General features: G+C 37.3%; 1 protein-coding gene across 6 annotated transcripts in view; it reads left to right on the top strand.

The window, feature by feature from the left end:
- Window positions 1-17,460, top strand: part of Exoc4 (exocyst complex component 4) — an 817,398-nt gene that overhangs the window by 256,477 nt on the left and 543,461 nt on the right. Inside the window, exon 10 of one of the 6 annotated variants that reach the window (XM_060380216.1) lies at window positions 11,399-14,288. The exons of 4 other annotated variants lie outside the window; for them this stretch is intronic. In XM_060380216.1, coding sequence (XP_060236199.1) covers window positions 11,399-11,415 — 17 coding nt within the window. In that variant the 3' untranslated portion in view covers window positions 11,416-14,288. Of the gene's footprint in view, window positions 1-6,917; window positions 6,944-11,398; window positions 14,289-17,460 lie in introns of those variants that run through there. One more of the 6 variants, XM_060380217.1, reaches the window with a different exon arrangement.

The following is a 17,460-nucleotide window of genomic DNA, read 5'->3' as shown; positions in this document are numbered from 1 at the left end:
CTGTATTGATGTTGTCTTATATATGTAGTTAATGACAGATTATATTTTAGGATATCTAAATACATTATGACAATATATTTATTGGTATAGGCCTGATAGATTTATATTTTAGGCAACAGTCTATGGTATCAATGTAGTTATTGGAATATACCCGCATACATTCTTGAGGTTTGACTAAATCTCAATGACAGAGTTCCTTGAAATCATTGTATTCTATATCCTTCCCTGTGAGTAGGAAGCATCTTTTGAAGTTACCTAGTCTAGTGGTTTCGAAACTTTATTCTTTCACTGGGTATCATAGTGCACACCTGAGATACTGGCACTATGGTGGTGGAAACAGAAGAGTTAGAAATTCAAAGCCAGATTCTACTACCTAGTGAGTTCAGAGCCAGTGTGGGCTAGGTGAGATTATGTCTCAAACAACAACAAAACAAAACACAAACAAAACAAGACAAAACAAAAACAACTTCTGTCTAAAGGAATTGCAGCTGAAAGTAAAGTATTGGGCAAGTGCAGCACAGGTGTCTCAGAGGCAGACGCTATGAGAGTTTGCTAATGAGTCCCAGTCTCCTGAGAGCTGTGTATAATGTGGACCGAGGTTTTCAGTTTATATGTTTGCACTTTGACATGTTTCAACTTACACGATTTTTAAAATGTCACAGTGAACTTGTGTGAGTATTCCGTAAAAGTATATATCTAGAAGGGACTAACCAGATAATCCTATTTAAAATTTGGTACAGTCTTTTTTCAAAACATTTTAAAACCTTCAAAAAAACATTTCACTTGCCTAAATTATTTGCAAAAGTCTAGAGATATGCCTGTTTCCTTTCATCCCTGACGTCACTTTTGGTACCCTGTTTTACAATATTAAACATTTTCAAAATTTCAGAATTTCCCAACTTTATAGGAATATACCTTTAATTCCTATTCAGGAAGAGACGAAATTCAGAGTGTGAACCGAGACAATAATCTTTAACTTGGAAGAACTTCAGATCCCTGCAAAGGTCACTAAAACACAGATCTGTAGGCCCACCCCATTGCTCATATCCTTTTTCTTTGTAGGTCTCTGAGTTAGCGTTTTCAGCTACTTTGTGAAGCTACTCCCCTGACCCAAGGAACACATTTTCAGATCTGTATAAGAAGTCTTGGAATAAAATGAGGGTAGGAGATAAGAGCCAGGATAAGCATGGTGCCTCTTACTATTTTTGCTTCCTTATTAACACTATAGCACTTAGAAAGTACCCAGTTTCCCTGGAGAATATAGAATCTAATAGAATTATGTGTGGGTATTAAGAGATCATCAACATTATACCCCCCCCTGGGGGGGGGGCCACAACAATTTGAAAAGATACATCCCATCAAATGACATAAAACCTGTAGCTATAGTAACAAAGTACCAATCACCAAGCTCTATAATTGGATATTTGTACTGATCTCCTTCACTGAGTTTTATTCATGAATCACAAAACTGGAGTTGAAGAATGTTCAGTATAAGGAATGATGGGCTAGTTTGTAAACTTTATTCAACAGAGATTTCAGCCTAATTTTGAACGAAGGGCCAGGAGTCATTTTAGCTGCTTACAATACAAACCTCATTTTTGACCAACAAAATTCCTTCAGAATATATTATCTTTTCAGTAGATGTTTTGCTGGACTTTAGTGTCAGTTTTCATTCCAGGCTTTGTTTTAGTTTAAGCAGTGTTAGCGACCTCTGTGTGACCCTCATGGGCATTTATGGTAAGTTCGCCTCATACTAATAATCCTATTAGGTTTTGAAGTGCTTTAAAACAAAAAAACAAACAAACAAACAAAAAAAACTGAGTCAGGATTTCTGAAGGATGCTAGGAAGTGGAAGGGCCAGAGGTTGGGAAGTGCCTTCTAAATACCCAGAAAAGTGTTGTAAGGGCTGAGTCAGGAAAGAGATTGGGGTGAATAAGGGAGGGAAGAAAGTGAGTTAGGTTGAACTGAGATCCTTTGACATTCTTTTACAAGTCACATGACTCAGAAAGTCACTCTTTCTAAGCCTCTAGTACATTAAATTTGATAATTATAGTATTCAGAAACAGAAGATAAAAGCTATCAGATGCTTAGCACATCTTCTCGATATTATTATACCGTTAAAGTTTTTATGTATTTCTCGGAAACATTTTCTAAATGGTTATATATTTTAGTCTTCTTCAACAGAATGTTTCAAACATAACTTTTTATTGATAAGGCCAAGTAGTCATTATGAAGTTTAATCAGCCTAATAAACTAAGATTTAAAAGAAAGTTTATAGCAGCTCTATTTGTAATAGCCAGAACCTGGAAACAACCCAGATGTCCATCAACGGTGGAATGGGTACAGAAATTGTGGTATTTTTATACAATGGAATACTACTCAGCAATCAAAAAGGAGGAAATCATGAAATTTGCAGGCAAATGGTGGGATCTAGAAAAGATCATTCTGAGTGAAATATCCCAGAAGGAGAAAGACAAACATGGGATATACTCACTTATATAGACCTATAAGATATGATAAACATAATGAAATCTATACACCTAAAAAAGATAATCAACTGAGCGGACATGGGGTAAGATGATCAATCCTCGTTTAGAAAGACAGATGGGATGTGCATTGAACGTAAGACAGGAGCCTACTGAGCGCATCTGAAAGACTCTAACTAGCAGTGTTTTCAAAGCAAAGACTCATGACCAAACCTTTGGCAGAGTACAGGGAATCATAGGAAAGAAGGGGAGTTAGTCTGATGGGGAAAGGATAGGAGCTCCACAAGGACCAAATATATCTGGGCACAGGGTCTTTTCTGAGCCTGACATTCAACCAAGGACCATGTATGGATATAACCTAGAACCTCCACTCAGATGTAGCCTGTGGTAGCTCAGTAACCAGTTGGTTTCCCAAAGTGAGGGGAACAGGGACTATTTCTAACAGGAACTCAATGACTGGCTCTTTGGTCTCCCCACCCCCGAAGGGAGGAGCAGTCCTGTTAGGCCACAGAGGAGGGCTTTGCAGCCAGTCCTGAAGATAACCTGATAAAACAGAATCAGATGAATGGGGAGGAGGTCCCCCCTATCAGTGGACTTGGAAAGGGGCACGGTGGAGATGAGGGAGGGAGGGAGGGACTGGGAGGGAATGAGGGATCGGGACATGGCTGGGATACAGAGTTAATAAAATGTAACTGATAAAAAAAATAAAAAATTAAAAAAAAATAAAAGAAAATGAGGCAATACCTGTTAAACTGATTAGATAGGAGCAAAATCCCAAGGCCTTACAGTTGAGGGTGCTATGGGCTCAGCACAGCCATGGAGGGAGTCTTTTCCTGTAGCAGAATAGATTCTGTTTGAGCCAACCCATTTTATTTCTTGTATGTGTGTCCTCTGTGGAATATGAAGATGATTTTCTTCAGTGAACAAAGGACATTCTGATTGTTTTTGTTGCTGCCACCAGTTCAGCCTTTATTATCCAGATGACAAGATTGTTTATCCCAGTATTAAAGTATATCTCTGAATAAGAATTAGTTTTTCAGGGATTTTTGTTTATTTTGTTTTAATTTCATACTAAGGATAGAATAAAACTAGATGAACAATTCTTATTTTGTTATTCTTTTTATGTTTTATTTTTTAAAAAAAATTATTCACTTCATGTCTGATTGTAGCCCCCTCCCTCATCTCCTCCCAGTCCCACTCTCCCTCCCTCTTGTCTCCCATCTTCCTTTCCTAGTCCACTAAAAGTGGGAGTCTTCCTCCCATATTATCAGACCCTAGCCTATTAAGTATCTTCAGGACTGCATGGATCCTCTTCCTATGTGAGCTGCCAAGATCACCTGCCAGGGGAAAGTGATCAAAGAGCAGGCAACAGAGTCTGTAGCAGAGACAGCCCCTGCTCCCCATACTAGGGAACCCACGTGTAGACTGTCTATGGGCTACATCTGAGCAGAGGATCTAGATCCTGTCCCTTGGTTGGTGCATTAGTCTCTTCAGGGCCCCCTGAGCCAAGATTTGTTGGCTTTCTTGTTCTCTTTGCAGAGCTCCTATTCCCTCTGGATCTTTCTACCCTCCCCCCCCCTTTTCCAAAAGACTCCCTACTTTCTGCCCAAAGTTTGCCTGAGAATCTTTGTATCTGCTTCAACCCCTGCGAGGTGGAGTCTTTCAAAGGACATCTATGGTAGGCTCCCATCCTGTTCCCTCTCTTCTGCATCTTCAGGTGTCTATCCTGTTTGCCTTCTAAATGAGTATTAAGCATCCTCCCTAGGGTCCTCCTTGTTGTTTAGTTTCTTTAGGTCTGGTAGATTTTAATATGTTTATCCTATATTATGTGACGAATTCATATTCACTTACGTATTATAAGTGAATATGAACTATGAGTTTCTTTCTGATTATGTGTCACCTCACTCAAGATGATCTTTTGTTATATCTGTTAGAAGAAAAAGTGGGGAAGAGCCTTGATCTCATTGACACAGGAGACAACTTCCTGAAGAGAACACCAGCAGTCCAGGCTCTATGATCAACAATAAATAAATAGGACCTCATGAAACTGAAAAACTTCTATAAAGAAAAGGATACTGTCAGTTGAACAAAATAATAGTCTACAGACTTTTGCTATTCTTAACTATAATGTAGTATTGAAGCAGTTCAGGCCATGCTTTTGTTCAGATAGTATTGAATCTTCTGTTTTCTAGTTCTGATATTTACTTCATCAGGAACTGCTTCATTAGTTTTTACAGTTGTCAAAAAGTAGATGTTCTCCCACCATGAATTTCTAAAGAACATGTTGCTATTAGCTCTTTTTACAGTTTATAATCTTTATCAGAACAATAACTTTATTCATTTGTACATAATTATGTTCAATAACTTTAGTTATGTTGCCTGGATAGAAAATTTGTTGGTTTCCAGTTTTTGCATGTTAATTTACATGTCATTTATAGGTGTTTGGGTTGGTCAGTCAAAAAACTTCACAGTACTGGAAGGATTTATGTTATCAGTTTGTTTGCATTGAGGATGATTTATCGCCTATATGACTGAGCTGTTTGCTATTTTAATCACTGTTGGTCTCATCTACTGTCTAAACACCACAAGGTTTGGAGGGGCTTTTGGTATTATTTTTGTACTTGTTTTATTTTACCCCATATGAAAAGCAAGTATATCAAGATAAAACTCACATATTTTATATTACTTAATGTTTTTAGAGACAGTCAGGTAGCTCTGTCACCATAATCAACACATTGGTATTGAATAATTTATATTAATCTCTGAGGAAACTGTTAACATTTAATAGTGATTCCTTATTTCTTTACAAGTCCTGTAATCCCAGGTGGCTGTAATCTGTTCTTTGTAGACTTCCCTTGTCTGGACATTTCACATAATGGAATCTTACAATATATGATCTTGATGACTAGTGTCTAACTTTTGAAACTTAAGGCTTTTAATATTATTGGACTTTGTGTTATTTTCTTGTTTTTTATAGTTTGTATTGTATGGACACATTATTTATCATCAATTTATGAGCATTATGCTGTTGTTAGTTTTGGTTATGATATGAGGTACTGCCACTATGAATGTTCATATTTTTTTGTGGATACAAACTTTTCATTATGCTTGCATATTAGCCTGTGAGTTGAACTACTGAGTGATATGGCAATTTTCTATGTATTTTGAGCATATGTCTAATTTGACATAACAGTTCCTCATTTTTCTTCCATAATTTGTGGTAGTTACCTTAGAGGTAATTCATTTAAGATATTGTTGCTTTATATTGTTCTCTTCAAGGTGAGTTGTTTACCCTTTGTTCTTCTAACGTGTGAATTTGTTCCTATGTGACGAGGGTAACATCATAAGTAGTAGATATGCAAATACACCATTTCCACATTTACCCATCTTACTGTATTGTTTCTGCTCCTGATACGTAAATCTATCCTCATGAAACAAGGCATATGTTATCTACTATAACCCTAAAGATACTGATGCTGATTTGGACAAAAAAGTATATGCCATCTTCACAGAGTGATAGGAGTTCTGCCCATTTAGATGATGGTTACTATATTTGTGAACATGGCTTACGAATGTTTGACTGTGTTTGTGACTACTTGGGAGGGGGGATGTATTAGTCAGGGTTCTCTAGAGTAACATATACATGTATATATACAGATATACACATACGTACACATATCAATGTACATATGTGTATATGCACACATATATGTATACCTATACATCACATACACACACACACACATATATGGGATTTATTGGGATGGCTTATAGGCTGTAATCCAGCTAGTCCAACAATGGCTGACTATAAATGAAAAATCCAAGAATCCAATAGTACTCAGTCCACAAGGACTTAGCTGGTCTTCAGTATATGCTGTTATCCCATAGGTGAGCTCTAATGGCAGTGAAGAAATTGATATGCTAGCAAGGTGAGGGCAAGCAGATAAAGGGCAAGAGCTTTCCTTTTCCATGTTCTTATATGGGCTTCCAGCAGAAGGTGTGGCCAGATTAGTGTCTTCCTGCCTCAAAGGTCTGGACTAGAAGTAGATTCACCCACTTCAAACCAAGCAAAAAAAAAAAATCTCACTGCTGTGCCTTCCATTTCTGGATTATTATTCATCCCAGATACAGTCAAGTTGGCAACCAAGGATCACTATCACAGTGGAGCTTTGAGTCTGTAGAATAGGAAAGCAGAGGTCACTATGGAATTTCCGGACAATCTCAGATGAGGTTTAAATTTGAAAAGAACAAGCCTCCCCTCCCCCCCCAAAAAAGACAAACAAACATAGCAATAAACAAGTCAATGTTTAATGCCTACTGCTACAAATTATCTGCCCAGGCAGAAAAATAAAACAAGCACTAAAACCATCTATTATATTAATGGTTTAAGAATATTAAATCGGTTTATAATTTTTACCACTTTACCCTCAGCTCCATGTTAGAAGTTTGAATGCTTTTTAACAATCAAATTTGAAATTAAAGTAAAGGTGAGTATTTAATTTAACTGTGCATATTCACACATTGCTTTGGCTTTACTGTATAGAGGTTACTCCAAAGACCATCAAACATCAAATATTTATTATTGTTCATTTCCTCTTATTGACTGTCTCATTCCCAGGATTTGAATAGCTCAGCTGTGGTTGGCTGGTCTGGGATAAAGTCATCTGATATCTGGGGCCTTTATTTTTAGCGCCTGCCATTATTAAAGAAGACAGCTGGGGTCTTTTCACAGAAGATGCAGTCCCCTGTGCTTACTGTGCTTATGTACCCATCAGTTAGATTTGTATCACGTTTGCTAATATCTCACATTTGAAGAATTGAAAGGCAGGGAAACATTCTCTCATTTTTTGTTGGGAGAGACTGTAAAATCATAGAAGAGTGCACACAGGGCAGTACGAAGTATGACTTTTTCTTCCAAGTAATTGTACCTCATATATATATATATGAGGTACCTCATATATATATGTATATATGTACATACATATACCTCATATATATATGTATATATATAGAGATATATGTATATATATACATATTTTTATTAATTATTTATTACAATTTATTCACTTTGTATCCTGGCTGTGGCCCCCTCCCTCTTCTCCCAATCCCTCCTTCTCTCCCTCTTCTCCTCCTATGCCCCTTCTCTCTAGTCCACTGATAGGAGTGGTCCTTCTCCCTTTCTATCTGACCATAGCCTATCAGGTCTCATCAGGACTGGCTTCATTGTCTTCCTCTGTGGCCTGGCAAGGATGCACCTCATAGGGAGGAGGTCATCAGAGAGCTTGCCACTGAGTTCATGTCAGAGACAGCTTCTGTTCCCCTTACTAGAAACCCATTTGGAGACTGAGCTGCCATGGGCTACATCTGAGCAGGGTTTTTAGGTCCTCTCCAGTCTCTGCAGGGCCCCCAGGGCCCAGTTTTTGTTGGTGTTGTTGTTGTTTTTTGTTTTTGTTTTGACTCTGTTGGTCTCCTTTTGGAGCTCCTGGCCCCTCCAGGTCTTTCTGTCTCCCGCTTCTTTCATAAAATTCCATACATTCTGCCCACAGTTTGGCTGTGAGTCTCAGCCTCTGCTTCGATACCTTGATCAGTAGAGTCTTTCAGCGGCCATCTGTGGTCGCTCCTGTCCTGTTCCCCGTCTTCTCCTGCTTCCAATGGTTATCACATTTGCCCTTCTGAATGAGGATTGAGCATCTTCCCTAGGGTTTTTCTTGTTGTTTAGCTTCTTTAGGAGTATAGATTTTAATATGTTTATTCAGTATTGTATGTCTAATAATCACTTATGAATGAGTATATACCATGTGTGTCTTTCTGCTTCTGGGTTACCTCACTCAAGATGATCTCTTTTTGTTCCCACTATTTGCTTACAAATTTCATTTTTTCCTTGTTTTTAATAGCTAAGTAGTATGTCATTGTGTGAATGTACTACAATTTCTGTATCTATTCTTCCGTTGAAGGACATTAGCTACCTCAAGATCCAGCTGTACCACTCCTAGGCATATATCTGAATTATGTGCAACTATACATACAACAAGGACTTTCTTTTTTTATAGTGGCAGATCAAAAGATTTAAATTATTCATCCTCTCGTTCTTTTCTTCTTCACTTTTCTCAAATATTTTAGGTTTTCATCTTGAGGAAATTATGATAAATATATAAAAAAAAAAAACCAAAGCAAAAATCCCCAAATTTGTACTCATTGCAACTTCAAATAATTACAGGTAAGAACTTTAACATGCTTCCACATTCTTAGTTAGCAGCATTGTACACTGTGCAATGAAAAAGTGGCAACTACACAATGCAGCTAGTCCTGATGAGACCAGATAGACTGGGATCAGATGGAATGGGAGGAGGACCTTCCCTGCAAGTGGACTTGGGGAGAGACATTGGTGGAGAAGAGGGAGGCAGGGTAGAATTGGAAGGGGATGAGTCAGGCGGCTACAGATAGGATAGAAAGTGAATAAATTGTAATTAATTAAAAAATAAATTAATTAAAAATTAAAAAGTGGCAACTACTTAAGTGTTCAAAAGAACATATAGGTAAATATTCATTGAGGCTTTAAAAAGTGTTAAGTAGTATTTAAATGTTTTATGAAGATAACAGAAAAGTACCTGTCATAAATAAAAATTAGGGTATAAATTTAAGCAGTACAACCTCAAAGATATAAATCCAACACATAGAGCAGGTATGTATTATCTATAAGCTTTTAGACAATGTATTGAAACTAGTAATCATAAAGTAGAAGAAGAGGTGTGTGGAAAGGGAATTCATGAGATATTGTCATAGAAACAAAAGAATTTTTAGAGACACAGGAGAGTCATAGTGTAGAGAAGTTGGGCTTTGTAGGACATCACATATTACAGACACTGTTAGCAGAAAAAACAGTTTCTGAAGTTTCTGGGTAAAGAAAAGTATAGTGTCAGAGGGAACAGATACATCTCCAGGTTTCAGGACCCAATGACTTTTGTTAGAATTAGTGCAGTGGCAATTGGAAATAAACACACCAACTTTATCCCCTTTTATGTGACAAAAATAATTACAGATGGTTAAAATATTAAGATAGAATAAAACTGCAAAATTTGAAGTAAGCATGAAGATGTATCAAATATTTGCTTTACAAATACTTTTTACCTGAGAGTAACGAAAAATTCTCTGAGAAAAAGTTTGTCACACAGTGGTGCATGACTAGAATCACATGGATGGAGAGGCTGGGCAGCTGGGTTTCAATACCTTGTCTCTCAATCAGCAACTTAAGATCCACACCCTTTCTGTCTCTCTTTAAAAACCCAACAGGCCTTCAAATAGTAATAATAATAATAAGTATAATACAATAAGGTAAGACAATACTAAACAAATTAAAATCTTATAAAACAAACAGAAGAAAAAGCAACAACAACAGCAAAAAAAAAAAAAAGCGCAAGAAACTTATAGATGAAGAAACACACGTTTATACACACAAGAATCTATAAAAAGCACAAAACCAGAAGACAGAATACAAAGAACCTGGAAGGTATTATTATTAAAAGAAAAAAAGGTCCGGCAAAAAAGGTCGATATTGGTTTGTATCGAAGTTTTTGTGGGTGGATTGGTTTTTTTCATTCCTCCAGTAGGAGTCCTTTCTAATTAGAGGGTGTCCTTTTCAGTCTCCATACCTGTGCTAGTAGGAGTCTCAGCAAGAGTCAACCTCATGTTCTCCCAGAAACCTATCCTGTCTTTAGGTCTCCAGCTTGTCATAGAGATGCCCCACCCACAGATTCTCTTCTTTTTGTAGGCCCTCTGTCCTCTTACCCCAGCTCATCCCAGCTCTGTTCTCCACCCTCTTTTCTCTCTGTATTCTTCTCTTCAACCACTTTTCTTGTCTATTCTATTTCCCCTTCTGAGTGAAATGTAAGCATCTTCTCTTGGGTTCTCCTTGTTACATATCTTCTAAATTTACCCTGCCTACAAGATGTGCAGAGATAAAGATAGAACAGAGATTGATAGAATGTCCAACCGATGCCTGGCCCAACCTGCGACCCACCCTATGGGAGAGAGCCAGCCCTAACACTATTAATGAGATTTGGCTATGCTTACAGACAGGAGTCTAGCATAGCTGTCCTCTGAGAGGCTCCACCCAGTAGCAGATTGAAAGAGATGCACAGACTCACAGCTAAACATTGGATGAAGCATAGGGAGCCTTGTGGAAAAGCAGGGAGAAGGATAGAAGAACCTGGAGGTTACAGAGACTCTACAAGAGGACTAGCTGAGCCATCTACCAAGGGCCCAGAGGGGCCTGTGGAGACTGAAGCACCAACCAAGGACCTAGGCCCCCTACACAGATGTAGCCCATTGTCAGCTCAGGGTTTATTTGGGTTTTCTATTAAAGCAAGTGGGGGCTGTCTCTCACATGGACTCAGTTGCCTGCTTTTTTATTCTTTTTCCTCCCTCTACCTCCATGGGGATGCCTCACCAGACCCCAGGGAAAGAGGACAGGCTCAGTCCTGAAGTGACTTTATAATCTGGGATGGGGGGCGGTCTCCCCTTTTCTGAGGAATAGAACAAGGGAGGGAACAAGTGAGGGAAGGTTGGACCAAGAAGAGAGAAGCAACGGTCTATGAACAAAATGTAAATTGAATTAAGTAATTAATTAAAAAGAGATCGTTTTGTATCCTCAGTGAGACTCAATTATAGAAAATTAAATTTTCAATTTTGAGTTATCAATTAGAGATAGTTTCTGAGTTTGGAATGGGGGTTGTGTCTAGTCCTACTCTTAGAGCTGAGATCCCATCTGATGTAGACCTATGTAGGCCCTGTGCATTCTACCAGTGTCTGTGAGTACATGTGTACATTAGTCCTGCTTTATTTAGGTGACCTTGATTCTTTGGTGGTGTTCATCCTTTCTGTGTCTTACAGTCTTTCTGTCTTGTTTTCTGCAGAGTTACCTGAGCCCTGAGGGAAGGGATTTGATGGAGACATCCCAATTAGGACGGAGTGTTCCAAGATCTCTCCCTTTCTCTGTATTGTCTGTCTGTGTGTCTTTGTATTTGTTCACATCTACTGCAGGAGGAAGCATCTCTGACAATGGTTGAGCAAGACATTGATATATGAGCATAGCAGAATGTTGTTAGTCGTCATTTTATTTCTACATTCCTTGGCAAAAGTGTAATATCTGGTTTTTTCCTATGTTCTGGCCTATCTAGTCTTACATTCTTGGCCACTTGAACAGAATTGGGGATAGATTCGAGCTCATGGAGTGGGCTTTAAATTCAATCAGGTTTATTTGGCTATTCCTGTAAGTTTATGCCACTGTTAAACTTTTGGTTATTGTAGTCAAGTCATCATTGTAGATTAAAAGTAGTATGCAGTTCCATAAATGCTAATCCAGGTGAAGGCTCTAGGTAGGTCCTAGCTCAACTTCTCCTCTGTTCAGTGGTTGTGTAAGTGTTGTCTTCAACATCTTCAACCTGACCATCCATTTAGGGGAAGCAGTCAACAGCCCAGGTTGTCTGGGAGTTCCTTTGGGGCCAATGGCCCAGAACTGGAATAGATATAATGCATTTACTGTTTACATTTGTTATATCTGCATGATAACCACATTATTTCATAACTTTTTTCATTTTTAAACTTTAATTTCACTTGGAGTATTATATGTTCGCATGTGTGTGCACACGTGCATATGCACACACACATGTGCATAGATGTGCTCATGTTTTGTGGCCTTAATTTTTTTTTTTTTTATGTGGCCTTAATTTTTAAATTTGGGTCTTTCCATGAACGGTCTAGCCCTTACAAGGAACTTAGTAAGGATCAAATACAAATGAATACATTGTGGGACTCTTATTTTCCCCTATAGGTTTGTTTGTTTATGAAGTAACTTATTTGGGAACAGTGGGGAAACATGCTAGATAAATAATTGTGCAAATGCAGAACATATTAAATGCTTGTTGTAAAAATATTTTCAAATCTAATCTAAATTTCAAATCTAAAATATAAGTTAAATAGCCATTGAAGTCATAATCTACAATGCATGTAACGAGTAATTTCAATGTATACTAAAGTTAATATACTTTTTGCTGTTATTTGTAATTTGCACCACTTGCTTCTGACATTTTTTATTGTACTTTTTACATTTTATTTTTATTTTTATTAATTACAGTTTATTCACTTTGTGTTCCCCCTGTAACTCCCTTCCTCCTTTCCTCCCAAACTCCCCTACCTCCCTCTTCCCCATCTGTGCCCCCTCCCCCAGTCCACTGATAATGGAGGTCCTTCTCCCCTTCCCTCTGACCCTAGTCTATCAGGACTCCTCAGGACTGGCTGCATTGTCTTCCTCTGTGGGCCTGGTAAGGCTACTCCCTCCTCAGGGGGAGGCGATCAAAGAGCAGACCAATCGGTTCCTGTCAGAGACAGTCCCTGTCCCCATTACTATGGAACCCACTTGGACACTGAACTGCCATGGGCTACCTCTGTGCAGGGGTTCCAGGCCATCTCCATGAATGGTCCTTGGCTGTAGTATCAGTCTCAGAAAAGATCCCTGTGTCCAGATATTTTGGTTCTGTTGCTCTCCTTGTGGAGCTCCTGTCCTCTCCAGGTCTTACTATCTCCCACTTCTTTCATAAGATTCCCTGCACTCTGCCCAAAGTTTGGCTATAGTTCTCAGCATCTGCCTTGATACCCTGCAGGGCAGAGCCTTTCAGAGGCCCTGTGTGGCAGGCTCCTGCCTCTGACATTCTTTACCCTCCCTCTCCCTCTTTGACTTTTATTGGGTTGATGAGTACCCGTAAATAAAAACACTTCTCTGTTTATTTGAATAGTACTTTCTTTGTTTATTTCCTGATATTTAGTAACAATAGTTTAAAGACTTAAAATCTTGAGAATTTGCCTGATTTGGTGCATGTGTGTGTGTTAATTAAATTTTTATGTTTATAAATCAGTCTCCCCATCACAAAGAAGAAAGTTCTGTTTCACCGTTTTCTCATTACAAATAGTTGTTAAATTTGTTAAAAAAAAATTTACTTTAAGCAGCAAAGATTCCCTGTTACAAAGGCCGAGAGTATTTGTTTACATTTATTTCTATAGGTTTTGAAGCTCTTTGTTTACCCCAATGCATTTCAACTCTAATAGGAACAAACACAACACTGGAGTGACACCTCTTAAGATGTATCCCAGTGTACTTAGGATTTGTGATGTATTCCACTTCTGTGTCATCTATATCTACTTCTGCAACTCTATGGCAATAAATAATGCAGTATGTTCAGTTTAATTAGAACTGGGTGTAAATAGCTTATCTCATGACCCTTATTGATTTAAATCTAAGTAAGTAAATGTGTTTTCTCAAGACTAGTATTCCTTTTCTGTCATTGCTGAATCTTCAGAGGTTAAAATGAATTTTACTACAAACATGCAGTCATTTTAATGGTGTAATTTTTAATTTATAAAAGTAGTAGAAGTTCTTCTGAAACACAACAACAGAGCTCAGCATTTCAGGTGTAGGCTGTCATTAGTGAGACCTGTGCCTGTAGTGTGCATTGAGTCTCTTGGAGGTGCCTTATGGGTGTTATTTGTTTTAACTGTACCCACAACTTTGTAGTAAGTTTTTTCCATTATAGACGTTACCCATAATGAATTTCAGGAAACACACAAGAGCTCCTTTGGCTTGTAGACAAAGACAGTAATATGATGGAATGATCAAATACAAATGCTCCTTTAATTTATTTTACCAAGACATTTATCCATGTTTTATTTATAAGGCAATTGAAGTCATTTATTTTGTATGGGATTCTTCCTCTTCTGAATAACAAATAGATATTATCATATATACCACATTGTAGAACGTAATGATGAAAGCTATACTTGAAAATAAAAGTTTAATATTTTGGGCTCATTGGGCACAATTATGGTGGTACTATGTTTTTTTTAACCAAATCATAATTCCATTTGCAGATTTTTTAAATATAGAATGGCAAGTAGCTCAGAAGAATGTGTTCTAAGAGGGAAAGCATGTTTTTCTTTTTTGTAAGTCTTTCTCTCTCTCGCTCTCACTCTTCTTTCTTTCTTTCTTTCTTTCTTTCTTTCTTTCTTTCTTTCTTTCTTCCTTTCTTTTTTCCTTTCTCTCTCTTCCTTCTTTCCTTTCTCCCCTCCTCTTCCTTTTCTGTTGTTTCCTTTCCTTGTTTTATTATTTTTCCTAGCTACAAACATTTTAAATACATAAAATTTTTTATGGCAGTACTCCTAACTTTTCTTCAGTTTAAAATTCCATCTAATGTCTATAATGCATCCTATATCCATGCACCAATTACTTGATTGTGTTTAGTACAATGATATTTTAAAAGAAAAAAAATCAGGACAGAAAGAAACAAGTTCATAACCTCATAAAATAATAACCGTGGCCTGTTAAAAACTCTATACTTTAAGTTCAGTAGGCATTTGACTATGTTAAGTCACAGTTCTGTGTACATTAGTTTGGGGAAAGCCAGACAACATTGAGTTTACTTTCTCGCTTTTCCAGCGAGTGGTGGCAAACATTTTAGGTGATGATGAGGCCAAGGCATAAGCTGAAATCTAAAGCATATACCTTTGAAATTGTCCTGTGTGGTTTCTTTTAGTACTGAGTTGTTGTTCCTCTGCGTTTTGTAAGTGAGCTTTACAAACCACTATTTGGAGAATATCTTTTAGATATAGATGGAATTGACCAGATATTTGTGAAAAGTATAACATACTGGTTGGTGATTAGTTTTGTGTCTTTTTGGTATTTCACAAAGTTACTCTGTTGTCCTTCAAAATCGTTTCTGTAAATAAAAAAGACCTTTTACCTGGTGGCATCTTTTCAGTGTGACATTTGCTGATGTGACATGTCTTGCATAGGTTATCTCTTAATTCCAGCTAGTCACAGTGAGAGCTGAGGTTCCTAAAGTGAAACCTCGTGTTCTGTAGGTGACGTCTTAGCAGTTGACTGAGAAGAATCCAACTTCTGACCTTGCCATTGAGCTTTGCCTTCAACTTCTCTTAAGCAGCTGTGCTAGTCACTAGTATTTCTATGGTTAAACTAGTTGCTGGAAATTATTTTCAGTGTGACCAAATAGTGCACCTTAACCTTTAAGTCTTAGTGATGTTTGCTGGTAAGAGCAGTAATCACTTTTTTTTTCTCCTAACTTGTCTGTAGTTTCAGCATAATGCATACCTTGGAAAATACCTTTGGATAATGGGTTTTATTCCAATTTTTCTGATACTCTTTTGTAACTCTCCTTTTCTCTTTTCTTCTAAAGGAAGGTTCTGAGTCATGGAGATCTGTGTACCCCTCAAAATAATGTTAAATGTATTAAGCAGTGTATCATCCAGAAAGAAACATCTTTATTAAAATGGTTATAATGAATAATAAAATATAACAGCAAGACTAATAATAAACTAATTGCAAATCATTAAAGTATAACATTGAGGATATTTTCAATACTTTATTAGTGTTTTCTATTCATATGTCATATAATATATTGATATAATTGTTTATAATCATAGTAAAATAGTTTCTATCCAAGGTCATTTACTTCAGTTCTTTCAATGTCTCTCATATTAAAACAATCCCGTTTTTCATAATTTAGGTAAATTAAACTTTTTTTTAAATGTTGGCCATTTCTTTCCAAGTTGATATCAAGCTTGGAGTTTACTTATGATGTAGGATTAGTTATTGAGATGAGCCATATCATCAGAAGACTAGTAAGAAAAATATCAGTTGATTACCAAAGTGTTCAGATTTATTCAAATATTACATGACCATTTAGTATTTTTAATCAGACAGGCCTCAGAGAGTGAGAGGCCTGTGGGTACCCTCTGTACAGGCAGGTTAGTTTTCCTAAACCTCAAAATTGATATAAAATACTTTCAATTAACTAAAAAAAATCACTCAGTGTGTTTATATGAACAAAAGAGAGACAAACGTGTGTGAGGTAGATTGGAAGAAAATATCCTGTGTGCACAACTATGTATTTAAATTCTTGTTCTTTTTTTACATCAGAGCCTCAGCAGATGTGTAGCTTAGTGTTTTCCCTGCACCTCTGACTCTGCAGACTCCAGAGGGTTTTTTTGGATGTATGTTTTTTTGCTGCAGTGAACTCTGGGAACAGCTGGGAATGGAGTGCAGCTCATTAAGACTGGGAGAGTCCCTTATCCAAGCCTCTGCTGGCATCCTGAAGAGGATGAAGTATGTTTCTCTTCCCAGATCTAAAGTGTCTATTTCCTCACCACCTAGTGTGCTCTTGCACTCACTGAGAAGCTCTGTGGGCCTCATTGCCTCCTTGAGTGATGTGCAGAGTTTATACCAGCTGTTCCTGTTTCATGCTGCTCGCTTTCTAATTCCGCCTTTTGTTATGTTTATGGAGTATCTGTGCCTTTTTTAAAAAAGCATAATTAGAGCATACACTGTGTTTGTGTAACTTGAAGTGTATGAAGAGCAGATTTTCATAGTAAATCCACATCACTGAGATGCCCGGTTCCATTGCTTTGGAGAGCTGTTGCTGAAAGTGGTTCCTCATGCTTGCATTTAAGTTTTCATGTCAAGTGATTACTCATATCATTTCACTTGAATGCAGTGTTAAATTATCATCTCACATTTACATTCAGATCACAAAGTAGCGGAAGGATTATTAAATGCAGTTAGTAGGTTCAACCTTTGCTTTTTGATATAAAATATTTTGTATCAAAATATTTGTCACTTCAGCTCTATAATCTTTTCCTACTATATTTGCAACCTCTTAGTGGATTAGAGAAATTGTCATACCTATGACCATTTTTATATGGCACCATATTTATTGATTTATTATTGATTTATTTAGAATTAAAAAAAAAAAGCAAACAAACAAGAGGTCAAGTTAACTCTGGAGATTTAGACTCCCGTTCAGGTTATCATGTTTGTGTTTGAAAGCATGTTCAGTGTTTGCAGAGGAAGTAGGCAAAAATGATCAGGAAAATCCACATGGAGCTTCCTTTGGAGTTAATGGGCACAGGA

Source organism: Meriones unguiculatus, chromosome 3 (assembly GCF_030254825.1).
Source record: "Meriones unguiculatus strain TT.TT164.6M chromosome 3, Bangor_MerUng_6.1, whole genome shotgun sequence".
In the NCBI taxonomy this organism is placed as follows: domain Eukaryota; kingdom Metazoa; phylum Chordata; class Mammalia; order Rodentia; family Muridae; genus Meriones; species Meriones unguiculatus.
This window is presented reverse-complemented; position numbering and strand designations above follow the sequence as displayed.